General features: G+C 35.3%; 1 protein-coding gene across 2 annotated transcripts in view; it reads right to left on the bottom strand.

Moving 5' to 3' along the window:
* The window catches only part of LOC149820541 (putative GTP diphosphokinase RSH1, chloroplastic), a 66591-nt gene that overhangs the window by 34543 nt on the left and 15911 nt on the right, over window positions 1-16137 (bottom strand). For both annotated transcript variants that reach the window (XM_089982459.1, XM_089982460.1), the window contains 2 exons: window positions 2193-2300; window positions 1906-2003 (listed from right to left, as the gene is read on the bottom strand). In XM_089982459.1, coding sequence (XP_089838585.1) covers window positions 1906-2003; window positions 2193-2300 — 206 coding nt within the window. The remainder of the gene's footprint in view (window positions 1-1905; window positions 2004-2192; window positions 2301-16137) is intronic.

Genomic DNA, 16137 nt, shown 5'->3' with positions numbered 1-16137 from the left:
TGAATATGGTGAAGTAGATCAATAATAAGATCCATTCTTCAAAAATGTAATAGAAGGGGGATGGAGGTTACTGTTAAATAATATGTATTAATATATATATAACACTATAATACCCGATAGGGGTATTATAGTCTTTTCACAGTTGTTTTATTAAACAACTATTTTTTTTCTTTTATTTTTTTCTGTTTTTATTTTGTCTTTTTTATCTTTTTTTGTTTTTTATTTCACGCCAAATAAGAGCCCCACAATAGAGTCGTTGAGCCCCCCAACGGTCACAAATGTGATCGTTGGGGGCTCCCAATGACTCTTTGGGAGCCCCCTTTTGGCATCCTTTTTGAACCCTCCTTGTGTGTATAAATAGGGGTAAAACCCCTTGTATTCTTTGATGTACTGATGCCTTAGTGCTCTCTCTCTTTCTCTCAATAAAGAGATTTTATATTTTAGCTTTTGCTTTCTTTAAAGCTTATGTATGGATTGTCCCATAGTGGACTTGGCTATTGTTCATTTTGTGTATTAGTCCATTGTGGGACATCGTGAATGCTTTTTAGCATTCTTTACCTTTCCGCATACTTCATTACAGTTACAAGCTACCCCTTCCCCTTATATAATAAAAGGGTAACCCATCCCCCTTTTTTTATAAAAGGGGAAAAAAGAGCAGTAAATATTATTGAACCGTGTCCCCGTATCCATATCTTTTGGAATTGCCATGTCGTACCCTCCGTACCCGTACCCGTACCCATGTGGCATAGATTTCAACCATGAGACCATGAGATAATTGAAAGCTTAAATAAGAATCTGGAAGATCACTTGAACTTCAACCATCAATCATGACAAGCGGCTTTGCTTTCTTACCTAGAAGAATTCACCTGCTTTCACTAGCAAACTGCAAGGCAGTTGATGCACTGAAATGAAGGACCTTTCTGCCTTTAGTATGTGGCTGAGGGATTGACCCATTAACATAAAAATGCATAGCAACTAACCTCTAAAATAGTTCTTTGAAATTGATTGAAATATAACCTTCAACTCCGTTTGAGAAGGGAAGGGTATTCCTTTTTTGTTTAATGATACTCTTCGTGTATTGGATGCCATTCTGGACAAGATAAGACTCCAATACTTGTCGAAGAAATAGACTAGGCAGGCAAGAGAATAAATTTCAACTACCTGCAAACTGTCCAGACTTGCCATATACTACCATGCTTGAGAGCACCAATGCTGAGAACTCGCTCTTCTAAGAAGTGATCCACACTAGAAACCATCACATCTAGATGACATACTGACTTTCTGGACAACTTTGAGTATTGGACAATGTAACAGTGTCTCGACTTGGTAGCACTTACAGTACTCAAACCAAATTGAATATGATCATGATGTCTGAAAGTCGGTTTTGAAACATCTTAAATAAGGATCTTTGGACTTAAATTCAATATTTCTAGCAAACAAAATAAAAAGAAGGGATATGAAAGCTACAGTCAGACAAAGTTGCTCAAGAAAATGCATGAGCAGCAATTTTTACGAAAGTGGAAAATATGCAAACCCATTCCGGCAACAATAGGTCAGAAGTTTTATGTACGGTATGAAGGTAAACAACCAGCAATCCACTACATTGTGTATCATTTCTTCCCTTTTTCAGAATGTCTGATGCCCTTGTTCATGCAGTTGATATAATCACATTATTTGTCTTTTGGATCTCTACGAAATGTCATAAGATCCAAAATCTTGCTTCTCACAATAAAATTGAATACAGATTCATTTAGCAGAAGTAATAGCTTATACAATTTGCATTGTCAGTTGCATTGAAATAGATAACTACCACATCCGACTGTCATATCCAGTAGATCCCAACAGAGCTTAAGGGCAATGCTTGCAGAATAAGAGGTCAAGAAAGCCAAAGCTTCAGATGCTCACCTGTAAGGGTCCTTACAAACTGAATGAACTTCTGTGTTAAGAGTTATAAGGTCCAGGAACTGGTCCTTCTCAATATTTTCAACTAGGATTCTCTTTGCCTGAAATTAGATAAAGCTCATGTAAAGAACTTCAAATGGGACAAAACCAATATTCTATATAACTATTGAGATGCCCCTGATAATCCTCTTTATTGAGGTTCCCTTACATCTATTAATGTAAAATATAAAATAAGAAAAAAAGGATCATTTCAACTCTTATCCAACAAATATATTGATAGATATGGATACCTCATCAAGTTCCTTTTCATGCTCTTTACAAAGTTCACTGATTCTTCTCTGTATCTCAGCATAGTCACGAGAATTTGTGTACATAAATGATAGATTTTCTAGCTCTGACTGCCATAGCAAATTATTTTATCCCATTAGCTTGGGAAAAAAAGAAGCACAGAAGCAGAAGATGAGACAAGATACAATACTAGCAACCAGAATGTGAAGTGACAGTGAATTGTGAATATAGCATAAAAGTTATTAATGGTATCATGCTGCCATCTGTACAAAAGCAGGCTTTATCTGTAACTTAACAGGAAAGATGATGGAGATCTGCAGGTAAAGCCTGTCATTGATTCTCACATGGCGGAAGAAATCTTAAAGACTTTCACAGCTTGCCGAAGAGATAATTTTCCTAGCCAAAGTAGATGACCATAGAAACACCTTAGATCTGTTAAGATGAATGTAATATTCTACTTGTTGTATATACCTAAGTATACTTAGGTATACTTTTTGGGCATTTCTTTTTTGTATTCTTTCTTTTGTACTTAAGGTATACTTTTTAGTATACCTATTGTTTTTTGTCCTTAATAGTATAGGTAAATGTAATAGGGGTAGAATAGGAATTTATCATTTGTTATTTGTATTTTTCAGTCATTATTTAAATGACTGATTTTTCTATTTTTTATTTTTGTTTTTTGTTATATTTGTTTTTGGTCAAGCTAGGTTGACCAAAACTAGCCATTAGGACTGTGCCTAACGACTAGTTGAAGGAGGTCAAACTAGTCATTAGGCTAGTCCCTCCCCTTCTTGCATATATAAATGTGTGTGTGTAAGTGAAATGTGAAAGAGTGATGGACAGTTTAGGTGTGTGTATGAATGTGCTTGTAGTGAGGCTTAAATGTATTTTGTATATTTCTTTATTAATAAAATTATTTGTTTTTACTCTTGATTCCTATTTTTGTTTATGTGATGTTTATATTCAAATACATTGTGCTATGGCATTTGTATTTCATTTACCTAATAAGATTTAGTATAATTTTTCACTTTTTTTGCATCTTGGGTTCCGTGCCACTTCGTGGCATGGTATTAGAGCCAAGAAATTTTTTCTTGGTATCCTGTTCGAGTTTGTGCTTCGTGAGGAAGTCTTGATATAGTATTTTATCAATTATTTTGTAAATATTATGCAAAATATTTTTAATGGTGTATTATAGTGTCATGTTGTTTATATGTGTACCCTTATGAGTATCATATTTGAACTTTCTTTTTAATGGCTCTTGTATGGACTTGTCCTTTTGAAATGTGTATTTATTATTGTTTTGGGTATTTTAGTACCTTTTTTGAAGCTTTTTATAAACCCTTGTGATTGTTAGTAACTTTGTGAAAGTATGTGTCAAAGCATGACCTTAGAGTATATTGTTTTAAGAAATTTGTGAATCTTATGTAAAACTTGTTGGCTCCTTGTGTTTTCTTACAAATTGCTATATGTGGATATGTCACTCCATAGGATGTGGCCTTTTGTGAATTTCAGAATATTATACTGGTATGTTTTTCATGCTTTGTGTCATTATGACCTTAAGTTAGGTACATAGAAATACCATGGATGTTCATCAAAGTAAAGTTCTTTCATGAATTTTAATTGTGTTCTTCATTATCAAACTTGCATGTATGCATGCCTTTCTTTTGTTAGAACTCTTGGAAGTTCTTAAAAAATCATCTTTTTCTTATGTATATGGTTGCATTCTCTTGGTGAATCATACATGTGATTATTCTATAGGCATATCACTTACATATTTTATGTCTTGTACACATGCATGTGTTTGTGTAATTTTTTTATGATGATCGAGTATTAATGCAAGTCTATATGTATTTCGTGTGCCATTAATGACTTTTCATAGCTTTTGTGTGGCATGTGTTTTTGCCTTAGTGGCCTTAAGTTATTGCTCTCTTAAAGATTATTTCATTGTGAATGCAAAATTATCTTGTATGGATTAATTATGATCTTTCTTTGGTGAGCATCCTTGATTAATAAAACAATTACTTTCTACTTGGATGGTTGTACTTGTGAATGCTCTTGAATTATTATATTTTCCTCTAATGGCTTGGTTGTATTGCCCATGCACATTTTTCCTTGTCAATGGTGTGTTTTTGGCTTACTGGGATTGTGAGAACTCTCTTGTCCATGTCCATCTTGCTTGTATAAAGTTTGTAAAACTTGTGTACGTCTTGTTTATGGTCTCTTATGAGGATTTAAGTGATTTGCTTGTATCCTGTCTAGGGTTACCGGAAGCGCCATAGGTCGGAAGCGTGAAATGTGGCGCTTCCAAAATGTATTGGGAAGCGCCAAAATTAAATGAGAAGCTTGCTTCCCCTTCGTTTTCCTTTTTTTGTTTTTTCCTTGTTTTTCCTTCTTTTTCCATTTTTCTCGCTTCTACCTTGCTTCCTAGGTCGCTTCCGGTTCGCTTCCTAAGTCGCTTCACTTTTCACTTTCGAGATGATTTTTAGTTCGCTTCTAAGTCATTTTGTGCTTCCTGCTTCCTAAAATTTTGGAAGTGCCCCCTTTCTCGCTTTGGATTCCCGCTCTCGTTTTCCCAACTGGAAACTCTGATCTTGTCATCTTGTTTTGCATATTATTGCACCATATTCATTCAAAGTTTCCCACACCCTTTATTGGATTTGATTTGAAATTTTTGTTTTTAAATTGACTCTTGTCTATAATCTCCTTTTGAAAATTGATTGTCGCGGCTTTTTTTTTGCCTTCTTTTGGCTATGGTTTAGTCCATCAGAGTATTTTCTCTGATGCATCATTTCTTTTAGCCTTTTGAGGTGAGTTGTGTGTACCTCAGTGTTGTGGAGCCAGAGATGTTTGTTGGGATAAGTTGTGTCCACCTCGGTATTTTGTCAGTTTAGATTGTTGGTTTATGAGTATAGTATTGACACTAGTTTTGGCTCTAACTGATGGTTGTTTGATCTATGGTTTTGTGAGTGAGTTGTATCACTCATTTGCTTATTTGGCCCTTGTTGTTTATTGGATATTCGTATTGTTCTTTGTCTGTGATGGTTAAACTATTATTTGCTTATGGTCATTATGGTTTCTATGTAATAATCTTGCAAAATTTATTGTGTGCCTTGATTTGAATATTATTTTCAAATCATATTTCTTATCTCCTTGTTGACATTAATCTGTTTTCATTACAAGCTCTCTTGTACCTCTCTTGTTTCCCATTTTTTCCTCTTATTTGAGTGATTTTTCTTTGGGCAAGGGATCTTTTTTTATCAGTCTACAACCATCTGTGTGGTGAGTTATGTGCACTCACTGTAATTGATGGTATTGTTTACAGTTTTACAATCATTAGCGAGGTGAGGTGTGTAAACCTCTTGTGGTTGTAGCTGGTGTTTATTTTCAGTTTAGATAGCCAGTATTGTTGGTGCATGGTCAGTGGTATGGATATTGCTAACAATTGTTTTTGAGCTCTTGTCCTATGCATTGATACACTCAGATTTTAAGGTTGTTAAGTTGGAAGTCAATGAGATGATTGCTTGTGGTGACCAAACTATTGTTGGGATTTATAAATATCATTTCTCTTCTTATGATGCTAAAATTTTGTTGTATGTGGGATTTCTAAAATCTATTCATGGCTTTTCTAATCTTTTTCGCTGCCCCTTTGTCCTTTTATGGGAAATGGTTATTTTTTTAATACTCCATTATCATGATAAAAATGTGTTGGTTGCATAGGTTGAGATATATTGAATGCATTTATTGATATTGTTATTTATATTGTTGTGAACTTTTTGAGCCCTTGCATTTGTTTGAGAAATTGAAGCAATGCTCTTATACATATGTTGTTTGCTTATTAACAATTTGATATAGTTGTTGACCATTTATATCTATCTAATTCATTGATACATTGTATGAGCATGTTTGCTCCTTGATAGTTTATATTAATAGGTGATTATATCTTTTGTCTCTAGTAATTAGGTATTTCATTTCTACCTTTGGAGATATGTTGATTTTGAATATGGACATTTGACTTATGAAGCTTTTGAGAAATGGTTTCAAGTTATCTTAATATTTTGAGGTTCTTGTTTATCATATCTCTTAATTATTTTTGAAATCTTTCTATTTGAATTAAGTCTTCTAGTGTCTTTTTCATTAATATTCATGATTTAAAGCAAGGTTGCCAAACTAGGAAGCGGAAGCGGGAAGCGATACGGGAAGCGGAAGCGAGAAGAGAGGCATTTTAAAATTTATACGAAGCGGGAAGTGAAGTTTCAAATTAAAAGCGAAATATGAATAAAAAATGAAGCAATATGGAATCAAATAAGAAACAAATAAAAACTACAATAAAATTGATCATTCTTATATTTCATGTTTTTTCTATAAAAGAGTTAATTTTTTGTTAAAATCTAACAATGATGGTTACCAATTTAAAGAAAGTACATGGAAAGTGAGTGAAAGCGTGAGAGAAAATACATGAACAAGATGAAAAGAAACGTGAGAAAAGTATATAGTATGCATAGACCATGTGTATGAGAAGCTTAGAAGAAGCGTGGGGGAATTGAGCTTCCCATGAAGTTTCGAAAGTGAGGAGTATCGTGCTTCTGAAGCGAGTTTCTGGGAAGCGAGCTTCCCACCTACCTAAGAAGCTTCCGTTAACTCTTATTTAAAGCTTTGCTAACAAATTGGAAATGTTTTTGAAATATTTCTAAATATTTATTCTTAAGATTCATTGTGATATTAAGGGCATGTTTGGTTGAGCCTCATGAGTTTTGGTTCTCATGCAAACAAGAGTTTCAATCTCATTGATTTGGTTTCTCTCAGTAACCAAACATCGCTTTTGGGTTGTGAGAAACAAAATCATTTTGATTTTGTTTCCCACCAGCCCATGAGATTCGAAATCTCATGGGCTAGCTTGTGATTTTGAATCATACGATTTAAAATCACAGAGTTGTCTTTTCAAAGATGAATGTTGGGGCTCTCAGATCCCCAACACCTATCTTCTCACCTCCTTCCTTTGTGCAAAACAAAGGACGATGGCCCCCTATGTTTGAACCAACAGCAAACCACCACTGGGAAATGGTGGAGCTTGCACATCGGCAGTCGAGCGGTTGCCGGTAGATGTAGAACAATTTTTTTTAGGTTGAAGTCGCTTTGAAAAACAGGGTTGAAGATCTTGCTGGAATCATCGTCGATGAGCTCCACCACTCCCTCTCTTGGCTTTTGGGTGGACCCAGGTGAAAATAAGCTCGCCAACAGAGAGGGATGGGATTGTTGATGAGCTCCAATAGAGAGGGAGGTCTGTCAGGGCATCCCTCTGGATTTTCATATGGACCCTGTTTAAATGTGCAGAAAAATAAGGGGAAGAGATTAGGGTTAGAGGAGGAGGCAACACAAAGGAGAGAATAAAATGTTTTATTCCATAGCATTCGTGAATGAGAGCACATTACAAAAATAAGGGGTCGACCCTACTAGAGACATCAAAAAAACTAATATACCCCTTCTTTATAGGGTATGTACACATTAGTCTAACAAATTACTTTATATAAAATTATGATGGACTATATTATATAGACTTTCAATACTCCCCTTCAAACTTGGAAGGATGTAAAAGAAACATTCCAAGTTTGAAAAGAAAAGAACTGAAATGCAAAGAAGAAAGACTCTTTGTGAGCGCATCCGTGATCCGATTCTTTGAGCTAACATGCTCCAAAGCTATAATCTCATCTTCATAAGCCCTTGTATAATGACAATTTATTTCAATGTTCTTAGTGTGCTCATGAAACTCTGGATTCTTTGCAATACGAATAGCACTCATATTGTCATAATATAGCTGAGTTTTCTTTTCACATGAAATTCTCAATTTCTTTAATAATCATCGAATCCAAATAATCTCAGCCATAACTTGAGCCATCACTCTATATTCAACTTCTGCAATGGACAATCCAACTCTTTGTTATTTTTTGCTCTTCCATGAGATCAAAGAGCTTTCAAGGAAAACACAAAATCTTATAGTAGAAAGTTGATCTCTAGTGGAGCCTCCAAAGTCAGTATCACAAAAAATTCTCAACTCTTTGTCAGACAAAAATGAGAAAAACATGTCATAGTGCATAGAATCTCCAACATACCTAATAATCCTGAGTACAACTGCCAAGTGAATTGATATGAAAGTATTCACAAATTGACTCACTACATGAACTGCATGAGTTACATCTGGTCTGGATATAGTCAAATATATAAAGTTCCCAACTAACTGCCTCTATACTATAGGATCATCTAGCCCAACACCATCAACAACTTTCATCTTCAAGTTTAACTCCATGGAAAAATTTACTCGTTTAGATTCATCCGTCAATCTTGCTTTCACAATCAAATTTGTAGCATATTTATGTTGAGACAAGTACAGTCCCCTAGAAGAGTAGGCTATCTCAAGCCTGAGAAAATAATTCAAACGCCCCAAGTTTTTCATCTCAAACATATTGGCCAACTTTTTTTTGGTCTCTTCAGTCTTATTTATATCATCTCCAATGAAAACCATATCATCTACATAAAGAAGCAATATACATCTTTCAAGAGCAGAGGAAGACAAAAACAAGGCAAAATCATGATGACTCTACTCAAAACCAAGTGACTTCACTGTTGAACTAAACTTTTCAAACCAAGCTCGAGGTGATTGTTTAAGACCATATAGAGCAATGTGTGTTAAAATGTAAAACTGTACATATATGTATATATAATAATATTATATTATTATATATATAAATACATTTTTCATTTCTTTCTTTTCAGTAATTTTTTTCCTTTATTTTTATTTTTTGTCTTTATGTCATCTAGTTCAGTTTGAACTAGAATGACTGTTGCTAGTCAAGTCCTGTCCAGACTTGACTAGCAATAGAGTTGTTGGACTGACACATTCCAACAGCTCTAAATAGAGCTGTTGGACTGTGCCCAACAGCTCTATTGAGTCCTCTTTCAGTTGTGTATATAAAGGGGTGCAGCCCCTCTTGTATTTTACTCCAATGCTTCTTAAGCAATTGGTTTTTCATATCAATAAAGAATACATTTTTATTTTTATTTTGTTTCCAGTTATACCCTTTTTAAGGGTTATGCTTTAGTGTCATTCTTGACACTTGCTCTTGTTAATCTAAGCTCGTGTTTCGAAGATCCCCATTTCATTTCATGGTATCAAAGCAGCGGAAGTACTAAATCTTGAGGAAAAACTGCCTCGGTTTCCGTGCCTGTTTGCAAAAGTGTTCGCCACTTGAAGAGAAGTGTTTTATCACTTCATTGGAGAAGATTTCACATCTTGTTGTATTGTTTTTCTTTCTTTCTTTTTCATTTTCCTTCTTGTTTCTCTTCTATCCCTATTCTTTCTCTCCTTGTAATCGATGGATGACAATGATAAAGTCACCATCATGCCTATGAAACTAAGCGATACGAACTATGTAACATGGGCTTCAATCATGAAGCACCATATATGGGGAAAAGGCTTATGGGGGATTGTGGATGGTTCCGATTCGGAACCTAAGTTATCTCTTACTAAAAAGGAGGGAGATAAAGAGGTCCCTCTATCGGAAGAAGAGAAAATCAAGGCTATTGCCTCATACGAGAAGAAATGGAAAGAATGGAAAATATCTCATGCGAAGATAATGTCATGGCTTATCAATAGCGTTGACATTAAAAAATGCTCAAGTCTTGCCAAATTTGATCATGCCGATAAGGCATGGGAATACCTTAAGAATATGTATTCCCTTAAAGATATTGCACACGTTTGCAACCTCCAAGAAAAAGTTCGAATGATGACACAAGGAGACAAAACTATTCGTGAATATTACAATAGGTTGTCCGAACTTTGGGAAGAACTTTCCCTTTTAGAACCAAAGTGGCATTGTGCCGAAGACATCGAGCTTCGTCAGAAACAACTCGATGCTGAACATTTTTACCAGTTTATCACTGGATCAAGGCCGGAATTTGAAACCACTAAATCGGCCCTACTTCACCGGGGAAAAATTCCTTCTATTGTTGAAACTATTGAAGAGTTAACAATGGAAGAAAATCGTCTCCGGAAAGGTTCTTTAAAAATTGAAGATGATTCCGTTTTAGCCGTGTCTAGACCAGGGAATCATGTTCGATCATATAGGCCTCCTCACTTTAACCGACAAAATGGTGACTATGATAAGAAGAAAGTTATTTGTCATCACTGTCATGAATCGGGACACTACAAGCCACAATGTCCCAAACTTAAGGAGCTGAGAGAAAAAAGAGTTGCAATTGCTGGATCGGAGCCTAAAGATCAGGATGCACCAGTTTCCCTGGCCCAACTAATGGAGATTCTTCAGCCTTTCATCAAAGGTGCCTCTTCCTCATCTGAAGCTTCAACCGGCGCAGCAGCCTCATCTTTTTCTGATCTAGGTAAAATTTCTTGGCTTCTTGACTCTGGTGCATCTTTTCATATGACCCCAAATAATCAAAGTCTATCCAAATGTGTTAAAAATAAAACAAGTGTGTCAAAGGTCTTTACTGCTAATGGGACTTCTCTTGAAATAGAAAGAATAGGAAATTTTGAAAAAATTTATAAAACAAAAAAAAATTTTATTCCAGAAATTAGACATGTTCCCAAATTAAATTTAAATCTTTTATCTGTATCTCAAATTTCTGATTATGGGTGTAATATTTCTTTTTCTTCTCATGGTTGTTGGGTACAGGATCGTCAGTCAGGCAAGCTGATTGGGGAAGGCCATAGAGAAGGAGGACTCTATTACATGGATTTTTTGGAAATGCCGAAGAAAGCTTTTTGTTATAATATTCAAAAAATAGAGTTGGAACTGTGGCATAAGAGACTTGGTCACCCACATATAGCCAAAATCCAACATTTTTCAAATCTAGGGAAATTTTGTAACTCTGAATCATTTGATTGTAAAGATTGTATTCTCGGCAAAATGAAAAGATTACCATTTCAGAACAGAACCTTTTTCTCTTCAAGACCACTTGAATTAATACACTCGGATGTTTGGGGTCCTGCACCAGTAATTTCTAAAGGAGGATTTGTTTACTATGTTATTTTTGTCGATGATTTCTCCTGACATACGTGGATGTACTTTCTCAAACATAAGTCTGAAGTATTTTCATACTTTCAAACTTTTCATAATATGGTTAAAAACAAGTTTCAAAATGATATTACTATTTTTCGCACAGATTCAGGGAAAGAGTTTTTATCCACAGATTTTCAAAATTATCTTAAATTGCATGGCATCACACATCAAAGATCTTGTCCTTATACACATCAACAAAATGGACTGGCAGAACGAAAACATCGCCATATTATAGAAACCACTAGGACTTTATTAATAGCAAATCAAGTCCCGAAAGACTTTTGGGCAGAAGCTGCCTTAACTGTCACCTATCTCATTAATAGGATGCCATCTTCTTCGTTACAAAATATCACTCCCATTGAAAAACTTATGAACATTTCTCCAGACTACTCTAGACTAAGAATATTTGGGTGCAAATGTTTCATATTTACTGACAAAAATGATAAACTTTCCCCTCGTGTGATTCCTTGTGCCTTTTTAGGATATGATGAAAACCAGAAAGGTTATAGATGTTTTGACTTCAAAAATAATAAACTATATGTGTCTAGAAATGTTTCCTTTCTTGAAAAGGAGAGCTTCTTTGATTTTAGAAAATTAAAAGACGTCACTGAGTACTCCTTTTTGCTAGATCTAACATCAACATCTGATGAATATGACCTTGATTGTAACTTTGATAATGATCAAAGAATTATTGATCTTAATGTTGAAAATTAAGAAGTTCATAGAGATACTAGTATTCAATATTCCAGGCGACAAGAGTCTAATCCTCCATGTGCACTTGAGAAATATTCTAACATTCCAACTAGACAATCAACCAGAATCTCGAGGCCTCCAGGAAAGTTTGTATCATACGAGTCTTTCTCACCCACATATAGGGCAGTTATTGCATTAATTCACTCATATGAAGAACCATCCACATATTTTCAAGCAAAAAATGATATCAAATGGATAGAAGTCATGAAAGCTGAATTAGATGCACTCGAAAAGGCTTCTACATGGAATATTCAAGATCTTCCTCCAGGGAAGAAAACTATAGGATGTCGATGGGTTTATAAAATTAAAACCAAGAGTGATGGTACTCTTGAAAGATATAAAGCCCGTTTAGTAGCCAAAGGTTATGCCCAAGAATATGGGATTGATTATGAAGAAACCTTTGCTCCGGTGGCTCGTATGACTACTGTCCGAACCTTAATTGCCTTAGCTTCTATCAAAAAATGGTCTATTTTTCAAATGGATGTCAAAAATGCTTTTTTAAATGGAAAGCTAGTTGAAGAAGTATATATGGAACCCCCTCCAGGTCTAAGTATTCCTAAGGGTAAATTCCTTCGCTTAGAAAAAGCTCTTTATGGACTTAAACAAGCACCAAAAGCTTGGTATGATAGGTTTAGTCGTGTTATGATTGATATTGGTTTTCAATTCTGTTTAACTGACACTGCTTTGTTTATTAAGAATTCTGATGCAGGGATCATTGTACTTCTTCTCTATGTGGATGATATGATCATCACCGGAAGCGATAAACAGGGAGTTGAAACAATCAAAACACTTCTTAAATGTCATTTTGAAATGACTGATTTGGGCTTGTTGAGATATTTTTTAGGCATTGAAGTTGCTTATTCTCCTAGAGGATATTTATTATCTCAGACTAAATTTGCTTTTGATATTGTTTTGAGGTCTGGTATTACTGATGATAAGAAAGTCAACACTCCAGAAGTTATTAATGTTAAAATGAAGATCGATGATGGAGAACTTCTTACAGACCCTACTCCTTACAGACAGCTTGTCGGGGCACTTTCCTATCTATCCATTACCAGACCAGATATAGCACATGTTGTTCATACAGCAAGTCAATTTCAACATGCTCCTACTTCTGTTCATATGGGAGCAGTCATGCGTATTATCAGATACATCAAGTCCTCTCTTTCACGAGGACTTTTCTTATCTTCCGCCTCTTCTCTTGATTTAATTGCATATACTGATGCTGATTGGGGAGGTGATCCCAATAACAGACACTCAACCACTGGCTTTTGTGTCTTTTTAGGGGAATCATTAATCTCGTGGAGGTGTAACAAGCAGCAGAAGGTATCTCTCTCATCCACCGAAGCTGAATACAGAGTCATGGCAACCACGACCATGGAAGTAGTTTGGCTCCGACGACTGCTTGCTGACATGGGAGTTGAAGCAACAAAGGCTTCACAAATGTGTTGTGACAACAAAAGTATTAAAATGTAAACTGTAATATATATATATATATATATTATTTAATATTATTATATTTTCTTTTATTATTTTCTTTTTCTATTTTTCTTTATTTTCTTTTTTAGCATCTATTTTAATAGAAACTAGATATTTGATCCAGTCAAGTTCCTGTTGGAACTTGACTGTGCAAATAGCTGTTGGACTGTAGTCCAACAGCTATAATAAATGTTGTTGGACTATAGTCCAACAGCTAGAATAATAAATGTTGTTGGTCTGTAGTCCAACAGCTATAATAAATGTTGTTGGACTATAGTCCAACAGCTAGAATAATAAATGTTGTTGGACTGTAGTCCAACGGCTATATTAAGAGACGTTGGAATCCAACGTCTCTTTTGGAGAGCTCAAAATGAGCTCTCCTCTCTCCCACTTTTTTGTATATATAGGGGTGAACCCCTTCAATCTATATCACCATGCTTCTTAAGCATTTTGTTCATGAATAAAGTATTATTTATTTTTCAAGTGTTCTTCCTTTTATACCCTTTCAAGGGTCATGCTTGTAGTGTCTCCAATAGACACTTGTTTGTGAGTTATTTGTGCATTTGTTGAAGACCACCATTTCATTACATGGTATCAGAGCTACGAAATCCTTAGATCTTGAAGTGCTTCCGCCTCGATTTCCGTGCCACATTTACAAAAGGTGTTTCATCACCTTGTTCTTGGCTCAAGAAGATTTGTTTGAAGAAAGGCGAACTTGTGCTACAAAAAATTTTGGTTTTGTATCCTCTCTTATTCCTTTGTCTACTCTTTTTCTTTTCTTTTTATTTTTCTCTCTCTCTCCTCCTATTTATTCCTCTCTTACCCTTGTAAAAGATGGATGACAATGATAAGATCACCATCATTCCTATGAAGCTAAATGATACTAACTATGTAATGTGGGCTTCGATTATGAAGCACCACATTTGGGGAAAAGGTTTATGGGGTATAGTGGATGGTTCCGATTTGGAACCTAAACTATCTCTTACCAAGAAAGAGGGTGATAAAGAGGTTCCTCTAACGGAAGAAGAGAAGAGTAAGGCATTAGCCACTTATGAAAAGAAATGGAAAGAATGGAGGATAGGGCATGCAAAAATTATGTCATGGCTCATCAATAGCATAGACATTAAAAAATGCTCTAGTCTAGCTAAGTTTGAGCATGCCGATAAGGCTTGGGAATACCTCCAAAACATGTATTCCCTTAAAGATATTGCACATGTATGCAATTTACAAGATAAAGTTCGGACAATGACTCAAAAAGATAAAACTATTCGAGAATATTATAATGAGTTGTCCGAACTTTGGGAAGAGTTGGCGCTTCTTGAGCCCAAATGGCATTGTGCCGAAGACATCGAGCTTCGCCAAAAGCAACTTGATATGGAACATTTCTATCAATTTGTGAATGGTCTAAGGCCGGAGTTTGAATCCACCAAATCGGCCCTTTTACATCGTGGAAAAATTCCTTCTATTGTTGATACTATAGAAGAGCTCACTATGGAGGAAAATAGACTTAGAAAAAGTACTCCAAAAGTTGATGATGACTCTGTTTTAGCTGTATCTAGACCGGGAAATCATACTCGTACTTACAAGCCGCCTCATTTTGGAAGGCAAAACGGCGACTTTGATAAAAGAAAAGTTATTTGTCATCATTGTCATGAACCGGAGCACTATAGGCCTCAATGTCCAAAGTTAAAAAGAAGAGAAGAAAAAAGAGTTGCATCTGTTGAATCTGAGTCAAAAGATCAAGATGTACCTGTGTCTATGGCTCAACTGATGGAAATCCTTCAACCTCTTCTCAAAGGGGTATCCTCCTCAACCGAAGCCTCAACTGGAGCGGCAGTTGCATCTTTCTCCGGTCCAGGTAACTTTCCTTGGCTTTTAGATTCTGGTGCTTCTTTTCATATGACCCCAAATGTTAATAGTCTATCCGAATGTCTTAAAAATAACTCAAGTGTGTCAAAGGTTTTTACAACCGATGGCACATCTCTCGAAGTAAAAGGAATAGGATGTTTTGAAAATCTTCAAAAATCCAAAAGATTTTTTATCCCAGAAGTTAGATATATCCCTAAACTTAATTTGAATCTCTTATCTGTCTCGCAAATATCTGATTATGGATGTAATATCTCTTTCTCTTCTCATGGTTGTTGGGTACAGGATCGTCAGTCAGGGAAGCTGATTGGGGAAGGCCATAAAGAAGGAGGACTTTATTACATGGACTTTTTGGAATTACCCAAGAATGCATTTTGTTATAATATTCAGAAATTAGAATTGGATTTATGGCACAAAAGGCTTGGCCATCCTCATATGTCTAAAATTCAATATTTTCCAAGTTTGGAAAAATTTTGTAATTCTGAAAATTTTTCTTGTAAAGACTGCATTCTTGGCAAAATGAAAAGGTTACCATTTCTTAGTAGAACTTTTGTTTCCTCACGACCACTTGAGTTAATACATTCGAATGTTTGGGGCCCCGCACCAGTTATTTCCAAAGGTGGTTATACATATTATGTCATTTTTGTTGATGACTTTTCTAGACATACTTGGATTTATTTTCTTAAACATAAATCTGATGTCTTTGCTAACTTCCAAATATTTCATAAAATGGTTAAAAATAAGTTTCAAAATGATATTTCTGTTTTTCGCACTGATT

This window comes from Nuphar pumila, chromosome 12 (genome assembly GCF_984573655.1).
Source record: "Nuphar pumila chromosome 12, dmNupPumi1.hap1.1, whole genome shotgun sequence".
Classification (NCBI taxonomy): domain Eukaryota; kingdom Viridiplantae; phylum Streptophyta; class Magnoliopsida; order Nymphaeales; family Nymphaeaceae; genus Nuphar; species Nuphar pumila.
Note: the sequence above shows the minus strand (reverse complement) of the source record. Positions and strands in the feature narration are given on the sequence as shown.